This window comes from Pelophylax lessonae (assembly GCF_965119305.1).
Source record: "Pelophylax lessonae genome assembly, chromosome: 11".
NCBI classification, from domain to species: domain Eukaryota; kingdom Metazoa; phylum Chordata; class Amphibia; order Anura; family Ranidae; genus Pelophylax; species Pelophylax lessonae.
In genome coordinates this window covers 216,895,474-216,910,170 of record NC_138778.1, presented here as the reverse complement: position 1 = coordinate 216,910,170, position 14,697 = coordinate 216,895,474, and the positions used below count along the sequence as shown (strand labels likewise).

The following is a 14,697-nucleotide window of genomic DNA, read 5'->3' as shown; positions in this document are numbered from 1 at the left end:
GAATATTTGCTATTGTCACACTGACTCTCCTCACAGCCAATCAGGAAGAGGGTTGTGAGACCCCTTTCCCAATTGGCCAAAATGAGAAGCGATCTTACTGGCCAGTGGCCAGGAACAGGCAGAAGAGACAGGACTGGAGGAGAAGGACAGCGGCTCAGCCATCCAGCACTCCCCGGCACGGACAAGAGGAAGGAGATGATAAGGAGGCAGACCGTTGGAGGGGGAACGTGCCACCTGCCAACTGACTGACCAACCGACCAGCTGGGGGGGGGGGGGGTGCATTGGTTTGCTGCCCCCCCGCCCGAATTACCGAAGCACCAGCCGCCACTGCTTCTACTATAAGGCTGACAGGAGTAGTGAGAGCGACATCACTACTTCTGTCAGCCCAGCACTGGAAGCAGCAAGGAGAGGAGGTGCAGGCTGTGCTCTCTCCCCCCCCCCCCTCCTCATAGGCTTGCACATAATGAAGTGGAAGGGAGGGAGGCGCAATTAGCTATCTTTGCCCTAGGCACTGGATGATCTTGCCCTGGCACTGCCCAGAGATACTTTAGCTAAGTTAACCCCATTTGACTCCTGCAAGCCAACAAAGTTATTAGAAGTATTAATATCTATAGGGATCCAGAGATGTCTTCATTGATCTCTTTACAGGCAAAGCTTGAAGTCTCATCAATGACAGTATAATGGCTTATATTTGCAATCTTGCTTTATCTGTCCAGATAAGGAACTCGTTTTTTTAAAGTGCATTTATCTTTTAAATGTTGATCTTTAGAGAACGCCCGGCAAGAGTACAATGACCAATTTGTCTCTATAGTATCAGGTTATGTGTATGGTTCCTGTTTGTAAGCTGCAGAAGTCCTGTACCTGCACTGCAGATTAGAATGATGACTGCTGAAACTGCATTGTGTGCGATGGAAAATTAGTTGTCCAGATTGTCACAAAAGTGGGATGATGATGTTGACAGGCACAGACATCAATGTTCCTTCATTCAAACACCACTCTTAGGCCCCTTTCACACTTGTGTGACTTGTCCTGCGCCTCTGGATTGCAAAGTCGCATGAAAAGTTGTACCCCATGATTTCCAATGAGTACCATTCATATCTGTGTGACTTCAAGACGCAGCGACTTCAGAGTAGCCCTTGCACTACTTTGGTCCGACTTTGATGCGACTTGAGGTCCATAGACCTCAAGATTACACAGGCATTGCTTCAAGTTGTGTCGAAATCAGACCAAAGAAGTGCAGGGACTACATTGAAGTCGCACAGATATGAACGGTACTCATTGGAAATCATGGGGTACCACTTGTCATGCAACTTTGCAGTCCCAAGTTGCACAAGTGTGAAAGGGATCTTAGACCTCACGCACACAGGATGTTTTTTCTTTTTAAATATTAAAAGTGTCTAATGCTTTTACAAACTTTTAGGAGCTTCTACAGGCATCAAGCTCTTGGGTGTTAATTAATTTAATTGGCCAAATCATTTTGGCCATTGAAATGAATTAATTCCTCAGCACTAACTTTTAGGCGCATTTAACAGCTTCTAGCAGCGTTAAGTGTTCTTTCTGCCCAAACTCTGCTGCTTCTGGACGCACTAGCAGTGTTTTATTTTACTGCCTCTAAAAGCCACAGCCACTAAACAATGCTAAAAGCCTACATTATATTACCAAAAGTATTGGGACGCCTGCCTTTACACACACATGAACTTTAATGGCATCCCAGTCTTAGTCTGTAGGGTTCAATATTGAGTTGGCCCTCCCTTTGCAGCTATAACAGCTTCAACTCTTCTGGGAAGGCTGTCCACAAGGTTTAGGAGTGTAACTATGGGAATTTTTGTCCATTCTTCCAGAAGCGCATTTTTGAGGTCAGGCACTGATGTTGGACGAGAAGTCTCTGCTCTAATTGGACGAGCAGTCTCTGCTCTAATTCATCCCAAAGCTGTTCTGTCGGGTTGAGGTCAGGACTCTGTGCAGGCCAGTCAAATTCCTCCATCTCAAACTCCATCATACATGTCTTTATGGACCTTGCTTTGTGCACTGGTCCAAATCATTTGGTGGAGGGGGGATTATGGTGTGGGGTAATTTTTCAGGGGTTGAGCTTGGCCCCTTAGTTCCAGTGAAGAGAACTCTTAAGGCGTCAGCATGCAAAGACATTTTGGACAATTTCATGCTCCCAACTTTGTGGGAACAGTTTGGGGACGGTCCCTTCCTGTTCCAACATGACTGCTCACCAGTGCACAACGCAAGGTTCATAAAGACATGGATGAGCGAGTTTGGGGTGGAGGAACCTGACTGTCCTGCACAGAGTCCTGACCTCAATCCGAAAGAACATATTTGGGATGAATCACAGCGCAGACTGCGAGCCAAGCCTTCACGTCCAACATCAGTGCCTGACCTCACAAATGCTCTTCTGGAAGAATGGACAAACATTCCCATAGACACTCCTAAACCTTGTGGACAGCCTTCCCAGAAGGGATGAAGCTGTTATAGCTGCAAAGGGTGGGCCAACTCAATATTGAACCCTACGGACTAAGACTGGGATGCCATTAAAGTTCATGTGTGTGTAAAGGCCGGCGTCCCAATACTTTTGGTAATATAGTGTATGTGTGCATGGACACATAGCTAACATGGAGGGGCATTTATAGGCGGGAAAAAAAACTCGTCAGATGTCCCTAGAAGCAGCTGCGTATCTTGCCCGGAGTTCTCCTGTAAGCTCCTCCTGCTCTGATCTGTTTCTTCTCTCACCCTAAAATGTAGTTCTAAGGGGATGGCACTGATGGGCTTTTCTTTTTCCACCAACAAATTCAAACTTATAACCTGATCCCTGTTACAGAACTCTTTATTTTAATCCATCATTGAACGCCTTGTTGTTTAACTAAAACCCTATTTCTCTCTTCAGTCTTTTAAAGGGGAGCCCCAACCTGTAAAGGTCCAGGAGAGTGTAAGTTACTTTCCTCCGTAATAGTTTTCAATGATATTGATTAGGGAGATCCTAATTCTTCAATATATATATATTCTAGTATAAAAAAAAAAATATGTGCATTCCCTCCCTGTCTATTTAAGTATCTAAATATAGAATCAAGTTAAATATGAAATTAAATCAGTGGTCTCCATACTGCGGCCCAAGGGAGACATGCTTTTATCTGGCCCTTGGAGCACTATTCCTCCCAATAACCCCAACAAACAGGCAATTCCTTCCCACTGAAATCAACAATGGGGCATTATTCCTCTCAGACACCAATGAGGGGGCACTATTCCTCCCACCAACACCAATGATGGGGCATAGTATATTCCTCCCACAGATAAATGATGGGGCGCTATTCCTCCCACCAACACCAATGATGGGGCACTACTTTCCCCACAGACAAATGATGGGGCACTATTCCTCCCACTGACACCAATCATGGGGCACTACTCCCACAGACACAATTGATGGGGCACTACTTTTCCCACAGACATCAATGATGGGGCACTATTCCTCCCACCGACACCAATGACGGGGCACTATTCCTCCCACAGACACCAATCATGGGGCACTACTTCTCCCACAGACACAATTGATGGGGCACTACTTCTCCCACAGACAATTGATGGGGCACTACTTCTCCCACAGACACCAATGACGGGGCAGTATTCCTCCCACTGACACCAATAATGGGGTACTATTCCTCCCATTGACACCAATCATGGGGCACTACTTCTCCCACAGACACAATTGATGGGGCACTATTCCTCCCACAGACACCAATGATGGGGCACTATTCCTCCCACTGACACCAATCATGGGGCACTACTTCTCCCACAGACACAATTGATGGGGCACTACTTCTCCCACAGACAATTGATGGGGCACTACTTCTCCCACAGACACCATTGATGGGGCACTACTTCTCCCACAGACACCATTGATGGGGCACTACTTCTCCCATGGACACCAGCGATGGGGCACTACTTCTCCCAGAGAAACCAATGATGGGGCACTACTTCTCTCACAGACACCAATGATGGGGCACTACTTTTCCCACAGACACCAATGATGGGGCACTATTCCTCCCACCGACACCAATGACGGGGCAGTATTCCTCCCACTGACACCAATAATGGGGTACTATTCCTCCCACTGACACCAATCATGGGGCACTACTTCTCCCACAGACACAATTGATGGGGCACTATTCCTCCCACTGACACCAATGATGGGGCACTATTCCTCCCACTGACAGCAATGATGGGACACTATTCCTCCCACAGACACCATTGATGGGGCGCTATTCCTCCCACAGACACCATTGATGGGGCACTACTTCTCCCACGGACACCAGCGATGGGGCACTACTTCTCCCAGAGAAACCAATGATGGGGCACTACTTCTCTCACAGACACCAATGATGGGGCACTATTCCTCCCACTGACACCAATCATGGGGCACTACTTCTCCCACAGACAATTGATGGGGCACTATTCCTCCCTTAATACTAAAGATAGGGCATTATTAACTCACAGTGGCCCCTCCTTCTGTCTGAAGGACAGTAAACTGGCCCTTTGTTTAGAAAGTATGAAGACCCCTGAATTAAATTCTATAATTAAGTATATAAGTATGTTCACACTAGAAGACCAGAAGAAGGCAACTTTGGAGAGAGACAACAGTGGTCCACCAAAGGACTTCAACTGTCCTCCGCTTATTTATGAACACTGAAACCCACAGAACTTGGCCATCTCTGCCAATGTTAGGCCAAGCTAGCTGGATCAGGTGACCCCAATTCATGTTATGTGTGTAGGCATCTTTGCATTTTAATTGGCACGGGAATAAATCCTAAAATAGATACTCTTAAATGTTTTTGAATGTCACATGTCTGTATCCCTTTAACCCTTTAACAGTCACTAACATCCAGTCTTTGTCGTAGGTTGCGGTAGAGCAGCCTGTTGTGTCCGTGTCTCTTAACACCGAAAAATCGGCCCCAGAGCAGATAGTGGCTCCAGATGTGCAAGTTGACGCGGCTATAGCGCAACCAGAGAATGAGATCCCGGTGAAAGAAGCTGCGTCATGGAATGTTCCCTTCTGGAAGAAGGTTGGCCCTTCTTTCTGTTTTATATTTTCCTTATCTTTTGTTGGCCACACAATTACTGGACTTCAATCTTTCAGCTTCGACTGTCCTTCCTTTACTGTCACGCCACTTCCTGGTCTATTTTGTAATTCCTTCTCTTTTTAACCTCTTGGCGACCATGTAATGCACATATGTGGAGCAGGAAAGGTGGGCTTTAACGCCGATGCACAAGTGTCCATGGCTCCTTGAGGTTGTGTGCTGGGAGTGTGGTCACAGCCAGGGGAGGACTGGGCCAGGGGGGCAATTGCCCCCTGGGCCACTCTGATGCCCCGTAAAAAGGCTTCTGTCACAGACATACCTAAAGGATTCCTGGTGAAGTAAAAAGTCCCCACCGTTGACCTACTGAGTGCAGGTTGAAGACAAGGACAGAGTGCAGCCCCCCCCCAGCATGGATGGTGTAAACTGTGTCTGAGCAGAGGCCGGTTCCACATCTCACTGGAGACTCTTCTCCCCTGGCTGGCCCCGACCCAGCTGTCCCAGCTCCCTCCCAACTGCCCCCTGCTGGCCAGGTCGGGAACCTGGATTCAGCCGATAAGTAGAGTGTATCTGGAGCGGAGCTTCAGCTTGGAATGGGGGTCAGGAGGAGGAAGGGAAGAGGGAGAGTGGAAGGGGGGCTGAGTCCCTACACCATGGACCTCTAGTTTGTACTTGCCCCCTGGGCTGAAAGTTGCCAGTCTGCTCCTGGTCACAGCTCACTGATCGAGCTGTCACCCACACCAATTTTGATCAGAAGCCAGCAGGACGGACTCCCAATCCTGTGACTGCATGTTGCACGGTACCCTGAAGGCATTAAAGCCCACTTAAAGAGCCTCTGGAAGGTGGCGTGAAGAGATTACAAAAAAATTTGAAAAATGTGCGCCAACCATCCCAGGTCAATGCCTGAGCAGCCAGTTATTCAGTTGGGAAGTACAACCATATAGGTTTGGAATCTCCAAAAAGCACATTCCATCATAGAACAATCAGATTTAAAAAAGGAAAAAAGTCAATTTGGAACAAATAACACTATTAGATTAATTCATTTTCCAAGATCTTTTTCCTTTTATTTTGACTTGCCAGCAATATACTTCCTATCCTAGGGTGACAACATTCACTGCATCTATGGAGGAAGTCATGCAAGTACCCCCTCCCCATGGGTGCGATGATATATAGTTTCAGAAGATAGATTGAAAGGAAGATAACATTGAAAAAGAAAACTAATGCAGTTGGCACATCTAAAGCCTGATCTGCAATATATGACATCTGGGATTCACTGGAATCCGTCTCATCCTTTATCCACTTCCTGCGCTTTCAAATCCTTTCTCCTCTGTTGTCAGGGATGATGCTAACCAACTAACATTCATTCTCTCTCTAGTCTTTTAAAGTGGATCCCCCACCTCCAAAGGCCCCGGAAAATGTAAGTAGGAATGCTAAAATACTCCAATATGGGTGATATGAAGGAAGACTAAAATAATCTATTATATACTATCTCTATTCATCATAAATTACTGGGTGATGCCAATACAGTTGTCCTATCAGCCTCTTATAATGCAGTTATAGACTAATACAATTTTGGGCATATCGGACCGTGTTAGCGCTCCTGTCAGTTCTTTATTGTTGTCCCCACTGGGATTTTACCACACTTCCATTAGGACAGGCTTTAAAAATGGGGAAAGTGACTTGGTTGCATACTTTCAAAGTCAGATGTTTGCTGTTTTACTAGCCAATATCCCTAAAATATATATATATATTAGGGATCGACCAATTATTGGCAAAGCCGATATATCGAGGGCCGATATGCACTTTCCCCGATATATCGGAATCGGCCCCGGAGGTTACCGATATTGCCGATATTTCAGGAAAGTGCTGCAGGCATCACCCCGGTACCGGCGTCCATAGCCGATGGTCGGCTGTCTTGTAATGACAACTGATGCAGCTGAGAAGCCGCTCGGCTGTCATTACAAGAAGCTGGAGGTGACGTCCCTCCCTCCCTCCCACAGCCTTCCGCGGCTCGCCCAGGTCTCCCGTCCCACCGGGCAACCAGCCTGCTCGGCCGCCGAAAACCCGATCCAAGCTGCATTCGCCTCTGATCGGGTCTCCATGTAAAAACTCGGAAGTGATGTCATGACGTCACTTCCGGGTGCTCAGCGCCAGATTGAAAAAAATGACAGCATTCAAAACAGCCAAACTTGGCGTTTTGAATGCTTTTAAGTGCAGAGGAGGGGTTTGGGGGTCTTTTAGACCCCCAGATCCCTCCACAAGAGTACCTGTAAAGAGAAAAAAAAATAAAAAATATATATATTTTTTTTAAATGTACGAAAATATCGGCCGATCCCAATACGCAATGACCAAAATATTGGTATCGGCAATGAAAAAAAAAATGTTTTAGACATTAACGGCTGTGTGTTGAGTTGTGTGACTCCCCTACCCACCCCCGAGCACATCCCTTGGTCCCACCTCCCAGCACCACACCTTTTAGAGAACACAGAACCAAGTTTCAGTCTGTGATGCTAAGTAATTTCTATGGAATTTGGTAAATATAACAAGAAAAGAAGAAAAAGAGATCCCCTGCAGCCAGCAACAATAGACCCCCCCCCCCCCAGAAACAAGAGATCACCCACACAACAATGCTCCCCCCACAACAAAATACCACCCCAGTAACAATAGATCCACCACAGCGACAATTAACCTCCAGCAGCAACATTAGTTTCTCCAGCAGCCAACAACAATAGACCTCTCTCTCAACAGTAGATCCCTCCTAGCAACAACTGACTCCCCAGAAATATAAGATCCCTCCCAGCAACAATAGATCCTCCTCCAGCAACAATAGACCCCCCCATGCAAAATTAGATCCCCGCTAGTGACAAAAGATCCCCCAGCGGCTATCATCAGCCAATAGACCGTCCAGCACACCCCAGCACCCCTTGCACTTAAATACATTCAGTGTTGGAGGTGCTAGAACTGCGTTCCCCCTGAAAAAAAGTACAAACATTGCATCTTTTTAAGGAGCACCAGTTAGATTAAAACTATACCAGATTTCAGTGCGGATTTGCTTTTGGGGGTTCACTGGCTGCATGCTTGATCCAGGCAGGGTGAAGATGCTCAGCAGCTCCATCCAAAATGGTATTCAGAATATAGGATAAGATCATATATTCCAAGCAGTAATGTGCACCTGGAAAATATTCTAAAGCAGTAACAGTTATATATTTGCAAACTTTGGCGTTTTAGGTTTTGAGTAACACCAACTAATAATTTATACAACTAACACTATTGTTTTATTCCCATCAGTCCCCACCAGAGGAACCAGTGACCATCCAACTAACCGAGACTGTAAGTGACCCTATTAACCTTGGCTGAACCCGACATAGCAGCTATTGTGTTTCCGATTTAGCATACATGTAGGTCGATAATCCACCTGTTGCAATCAATATATGGATTATATATCGGATAGAGTGGAGAGTAGATGCCACGCTCTTTGGCAGAGCAATGCCTGGGTGCATTATGGAAGAAAAGTCACATCCAATAGAGAAAGCCATAAGCACTTTAATCAGGACTTAAAGTGTTACTAAACCCACAACAGTAAAATCAGTCTGTATATGCAGTAAAGCATGCTTGTTATACTCACTGTGGAACCTAAAGGGGTTAATCCTTTGCATTGTGTAAAAAGGCAGTTTGATCCTGTCTTCTCTGATCCTCCCCTTCTTCCACTGACTCCAGAACAAGCCTGGAGAAGACAGAGCCTTTGGAGTCAGGCTGCACATGCTCAGTTTGGTGTGTATTGCTAGAAAGGTTTTTTTTATTCCTTGGGAGGGTGCATGTGATCAGTACAGAGCCAATCAGCAGTGGCAGCCCGTCCATTGGGGGCGCCGCCCCCCCTACCCATGTGTCCGGCCCCCAAATCTACATGCAGGACTCCGGATGCATCGATTCCAATGGGTTTTTTTTTTTTTCTTTTGAAGCACGTGATTAGAGCCAAAGGCTCTAATAGGCTTCACAAAAGGGTGGGCTCGGGGCGCAGTGCCCACCCAGTTGTGTAACAATTGCGAATGAATATACGCTATTGCCACACTGATTCTCCTCCTGGCCAATCAGGAAGCGGGTCCTGACACCTGTTTCCCGATTGGCTGAAAGGAGAAGCCATGCTATTGGCCAAGGAGGAGGGAGGAGATGCAGGGGAAGCCCATGGAGGAGACTGAGGGGGAAGCCGCCGCCGCCTGTCTGCCTGCCCAGGGTGAGTGAGCCGGTGACGGGGGAGGGGGGGTTAGGTGTGCGGGCTGGAGCTGGTGTGGTCCGCAGGGGGGGGGGGGTGGTGGTATGGTGTGGTCCGTCTGAAACCAACACCCCCCCCCCCCGACCCATGGAGCACCAGCCGCCACTGCCAATCAGCACTGTCCAGACAGAGGATCAGGGGTCCTGATAGGACAGCTCAATGCAGTATGAAAACTCCTCCTACAAGCTTCACCGGGAACTTATGCTGATGAGAAAAGGTATTTAGCAGTTTATATTTACTAAAATTATTGCATTTCAATGTTCTGTGTACTGTGGAAGACCAGAATGCAGGCTCCTGGGTTTAGTAACACTTTAACAAAGGTTGGTTATATTGTTATAATATCAATCCAAAAGGAGGTTTTGCTAAAGGATGCTGACCTGATTCTAGCTGTGACCAACCAATAAATTCAGATCCATGTGCAGTCCTGCCTTTCCTGAGAGCTTGCTGAAAAGTTGTCCAGCATGCAGCACTCTCCAGCTGAGCTCATATCTCCACCTGAGACTAGGCTCACTCTTGGCAGCAATTTTATCATTTTTATATTATGGAGAATGCAGGAAAAGAAAGGAGCCCTATTGTTTGGCTTTGTACAGGGAAGGGGAGGTCAGAATATTATCTCCGGAAAGTAGCTTTGACTACTGAAATCTCTGCAAATTATAACAAGCTTATGAGAGCTTTGTCATAGTATGTAGACCGCACAGTTTAGTAGTAAAACTTCGCACACCAGAGTAAAGATTCAGGTTTGTGAAGGCTCCAATTCAACCATCATATGTGAATGCATACAGAACCACCAGTTCTGAGTGGTCTACCATATGCCATGTATGAGGTGTTGTAACTAAGGCTTCTAGTCATGGTGCTTCTTCTAGTCATGATGCTTCTTCTGGTCATGGTGCTTCTTCTGGTCATAGTGCTTCTTCTAGTCATGGTGCTTCTTCTAGTCATGGTGCTTCTTCTAGTCATGGTGCTTCTTCTAGTCGTGGTGCTTCTTCTGGTCATGGTGCTTCTTCTAGTCATGGTGCTTCTTCTGGTCATGGTGCTTCTTCTGGTCATGGTGCTTCTTCTGGTCATGGTGCTTCTTCTAGTCATGGTGCTTCTTCTGGTCATGGTGCTTCTTCTGGTCATGGTGCTTCTTCTGGTCTTGGTGCTTCTTCTAGTCATGGTGCTTCTTCTAGTCATGGTGCTTCTTCTAGTCATGGTGCTTCTTCTAGTCGTGGTGCTTCTTCTAGTCTTGGTGCTTCTTCTAGTCTTGGTGCTTCTTCTAGTCTTGGTGCTTCTTCTGGTCATGGTGCTTCTTCTGGTCATGGTGCTTCTTCTAGTCTTGGTGCTTCTTCTGGTCATGGTGCTTCTTCTGGTCATGGTGCTTCTTCTGGTCATGGTGCTTCTTCTAGTCGTGGTGCTTCTTCTAGTCGTGGTGCTTCTTCTAGTCGTGGTGCTTCTTCTAGTCTTGGTGCTTCTTCTGGTCATGGTGCTTCTTCTGGTCATGGTGCTTCTTCTGGTCATGGTGCTTCTTCTAGTCTTGGTGCTTCTTCTAGTCATGGTGCTTCTTCTGGTCATGGTGCTTCTTCTGGTCATGGTGCTTCTTCTGGTCATGGTGCTTCTTCTAGTCGTGGTGCTTCTTCTAGTCGTGGTGCTTCTTCTAGTCTTGGTGCTTCTTCTAATCTTGGTGCTTCTTCTAGTCTTGGTGCTTCTTCTAGTCATGGTGCTTCTTCTAGTCATGGTGCTGAGTCTATCACATTGTGCCACTGAATCCTGGCTTTATGGCAGCATACCGACTCTGAGAACTGCTTATTTCTTTAGACTAAGGGTCTTTTATCTACAAAATGTGCACTATGGAGGTGTATCGGCGCAGCTTTTACCACTGCTCTGTATGTCCAGGTTTTCTGTCTCTCACACTGCGTTTTGAGTTTTTTGGTCTCTCATTTAGCCTTTTTTATCTCTCATCATAAAATAAAATCTGACACGTGTAAGTATGAAAGATATTAAAATAAAATCACTGAACACACTTCATTACATGTTGCTTTCTCTTCGGCTGTGTTAGAAATAGATCACCTATTCCATGAACCTCCACCATGTAACAAAAATGTGAACTGAAGTGCCACACCACTGCTGAAAGGTCCAAATGTGACTTTAGTCCAGTAAGGGATAGGGGGACAATTAAAAAGTATCCAACGCATTTTGGAGGTCAGGGCTGGTCAGAAGATTGTTTGGCAGCAAACCTAGCTACTGACCAGACCGCTGCTGAAGAATTTGCACAAAAGGTCTAGTTAACTTCTAGTCCATATACACAGTTTTTCTCTTAGGGACCATTTTTTGCCCCCTGAAATGCATTTGAAATATTTTTGATTGTCCCCAACCTAGAAAAAGTTGTATCTGGACCTTTCAGCAGTGATGTGATGCTTCAAGTCACATTTTTCTTACATGACACTGCAAGCCAAAGAGACTGTGGAGATCCTTTGGGGTGTAGAAGACAACTGTCTGGGAATTAGTTCACTTACATCAACATCATAAAGATAGTATAGAATCAGGAGCGTAACTACAGGGATTGCAATTGCAACCGGGCCCCATGCTCCAGGGGGCCTGTGTGGCTCCCCTGTACACCTGGATAGGAGGGGCGGTGGGGGCAGCATGTAGAGAAATCACTATCCTCCTTTTTCCTCCTGTAGCTGCAGGAGGAAAATGGAGGAGATTTGGTTCCTCTGAATGCTGCCCCCGCCACTCCTCCTATCCAATTCACTTGTGTTCTGCTGTCTCTGGGCCTCTGTGTGCTCCCCTGGTCCCGCCCCCCAACTGTGCTCCCTCCCCTCTCCTGCTGGCTGCTACAGGGGATGTGTCACAATAGAGAACCAGGAAGGGGTCGGTAAATATGTAATTTACCAGCTCCTTCCTTTGCTGAATGGACAGAGTCATAGTCAGTGGCATTGTAAAAAAATAAAATAAAATGATAAAAAATAATACAATTAAAATACCAAAAAATAAAAACTACTGACACCAGTGGGTGAACTTCCAGGATGGCAACAGGGCCCTAGCATTCCACCACCGTGGGGAGGCCCCAAGATGGCAGGAAGGGGGCCCACTGCAGAACTTGTGAAAGGGCCCCTTTGTGGGACCGTAATAAAGAGCCCCGAAACGAGAGTAAAGGACCCCAGGATCAGTGGGAAGAGCCCCAGGCTTGAAGGGGGGGTCCCTTAATGGTTTCTTGCACTGGGGCCCTGAAGGTTCTAGTTACGCCTCTGTATAGAATTATCAATAGGATGACCTCACCAGTCCACCACTATTTTTCCACTTTCCTTAATGGACCTCTACCTTGGCTGGAAAAACACATTTTTCTATTCCAGGTCTACTTCTTCAGGAAGACCTCACTAAGGATTGTCCCAAGTTTGGGAATATAAACAATGCATGAAAATGACCTTGCTTGTCCTTTAGTCTTCTGCAGAGCCAAATTCCCAGTCCGCCAAAGCAGACAGCGGGGCCAAGTCCAGCCCAGTCACAGAGGGCAAGTCTCAGCAGGGAAAAAAGGCAGATGAGGGCAAAAACTCCAAACCCAAAATCATGATGTTCTTCAAGCAGCTGGTAAGACAACGTCACCTCCTTTTCTTTCTGGTCTTATATCTTTATGCAGTTATGATAATTATATTAATATAATGGACACCAAGCAAAAAATGTTTTTAGATCTGGGTTTTTTGGATATAGGGGAGGGACAGTTTGGAACCTTTGGCAGATCCGACATCAGTAAACACATGACAGAGAATTCAGAATTCCAAAAAAACTAGTCATGAGATTCTATCAGCATGTCCATTGTTAGCAGATAAGCACTCCAGCGCTACTGATTGGCTCCTTGTGTTGCCTTTCTCTCTGTTGGTTTGAGCTCAGCTATACAAGGACTGTTCGAAGCTGATGCTAAGTCAAATTCAGGTACTTACACTGGTTGTATTTCAACAAGCAGACCTCATTGACCGGTCCAATTCAAGAAGAACTGATGTTTCTTTCTGCAAAACCATTAAGACCATGATGTTTAGTAACCTGCATTTTAACTTTTTTCTCCAACCTTCTTTTACTCCAGTAAAATTAACAGTCACTTGTCTGTTATTGTAGTCAGTGATGGGTGACCCCAATAATGGCACGTCAGAGGAGGTGAACGGCAAAATCTCACCTGTAAGTGGACAGAGACTCTGGTGTGATTCAGTTTGGTGGTGGGAACCTCACTCTCTTTTCTATAAACACGTGTACAATAAGCAAAAAACTTTTCTCCAATGTTTAAATGTAAATCCAAGAAAAATTCATAGCCAGCACAGGAAGGACCAGGTCAACTAATGCGTTTCAGGACAGACTCTTACCCATGACAAGGCAAGGTATGCCAAGACTCTGGTCCTTCACTACATTAGGCTAGGAAAGCCAACAACCAGTTCCCTTACTCATTAAAGCTAGGTAAGCCAACACCCTACTCCTTTACTGCTTCAAGCCAGGAAAGCCAACATCAAACTCCTTCACCATTTTAATCAAGGTAAACCAACAACCGACTCCTTTATTGATTCAAGCTAGGTAAGCCATAACCGGACTCCTTCAGTGCTTTAAACTAGGTAAGTCAACAACCAGCTCCTTCACCGTTTCAAGCTATGTAAGCCATAACCAGACTCCTTCAGTGCTTTAAACTAGGTAAGTCAACAACCAGCGCCCTCGCCATGTCAAGCTAGGTAATCCAACACTCGACTCCTTTACCACTTCATGCTAGGTAGGCCAACACTCCACTCCTTTACTGCTTCAAGCTAGGTAAGCCAACATCCAACTCCTTCACCGCTTCAAGCTAGGTAAGCCATAACTAGACTCCTTCAGTGCTTTTAACTAGATAAACCAACCAACATCCAACTCCTTCACCATTTTAATCTAGGTAAGCCAACACTCGACTCCTTTACTGCTTCAAGCTAAGAAAGCCAACATCCAACTCCTTCACCGTTTTAATCTAGGTAAGCCAACACTTGACTCCTTTACTGCTTCAAGCTAGGAAAGCCAACATCCAACTCCATCACCGTTTTAGTTTAGGTAAGCCATCACCCAACTCCTTTTTTGTTTCAAGCTAGGTAAGCCAACACCCAACTCTTTTACCACTTCAAGCTAGGTAACCCATAGCCAGACTCCTTAGGTGCTTTAAGCTAGGTAAGTCAACACCTGTCACCTTCACCACTTCAAGCTAGGTAAGCCAACCTCAGATCATTTACTACCTAAGTAAGCCAAGGCCCACCCACTTCACCACTTCAGGCTTGGTAAGTCACCATCTTGCTCCTTCAATATCTCAAACTAGGTAAGCCAGTCCCAGACTCCTTCACTGCTTTAGGCTAGGTAAGCCAATACCTGTGTTCCTTC

The 14,697-nt window shown here is 46.1% G+C and overlaps 1 protein-coding gene across 4 annotated transcripts in view; it reads left to right on the top strand.

Moving 5' to 3' along the window:
- Positions 1-14,697, top strand: part of BCAS1 (brain enriched myelin associated protein 1) — a 113,685-nt gene that overhangs the window by 91,088 nt on the left and 7,900 nt on the right. For 3 of the 4 annotated variants that reach the window (XM_082272159.1, XM_082272157.1, XM_082272156.1), the window contains 6 exons: positions 2,891-2,932; positions 4,896-5,060; positions 6,448-6,489; positions 8,361-8,402; positions 12,763-12,909; positions 13,432-13,491. In XM_082272159.1, coding sequence (XP_082128285.1) covers positions 2,891-2,932; positions 4,896-5,060; positions 6,448-6,489; positions 8,361-8,402; positions 12,763-12,909; positions 13,432-13,491 — 498 coding nt within the window. The remainder of the gene's footprint in view (positions 1-2,890; positions 2,933-4,895; positions 5,061-6,447; positions 6,490-8,360; positions 8,403-12,762; positions 12,910-13,431; positions 13,492-14,697) is intronic. The other variant, XM_082272158.1, reaches the window with a different exon arrangement.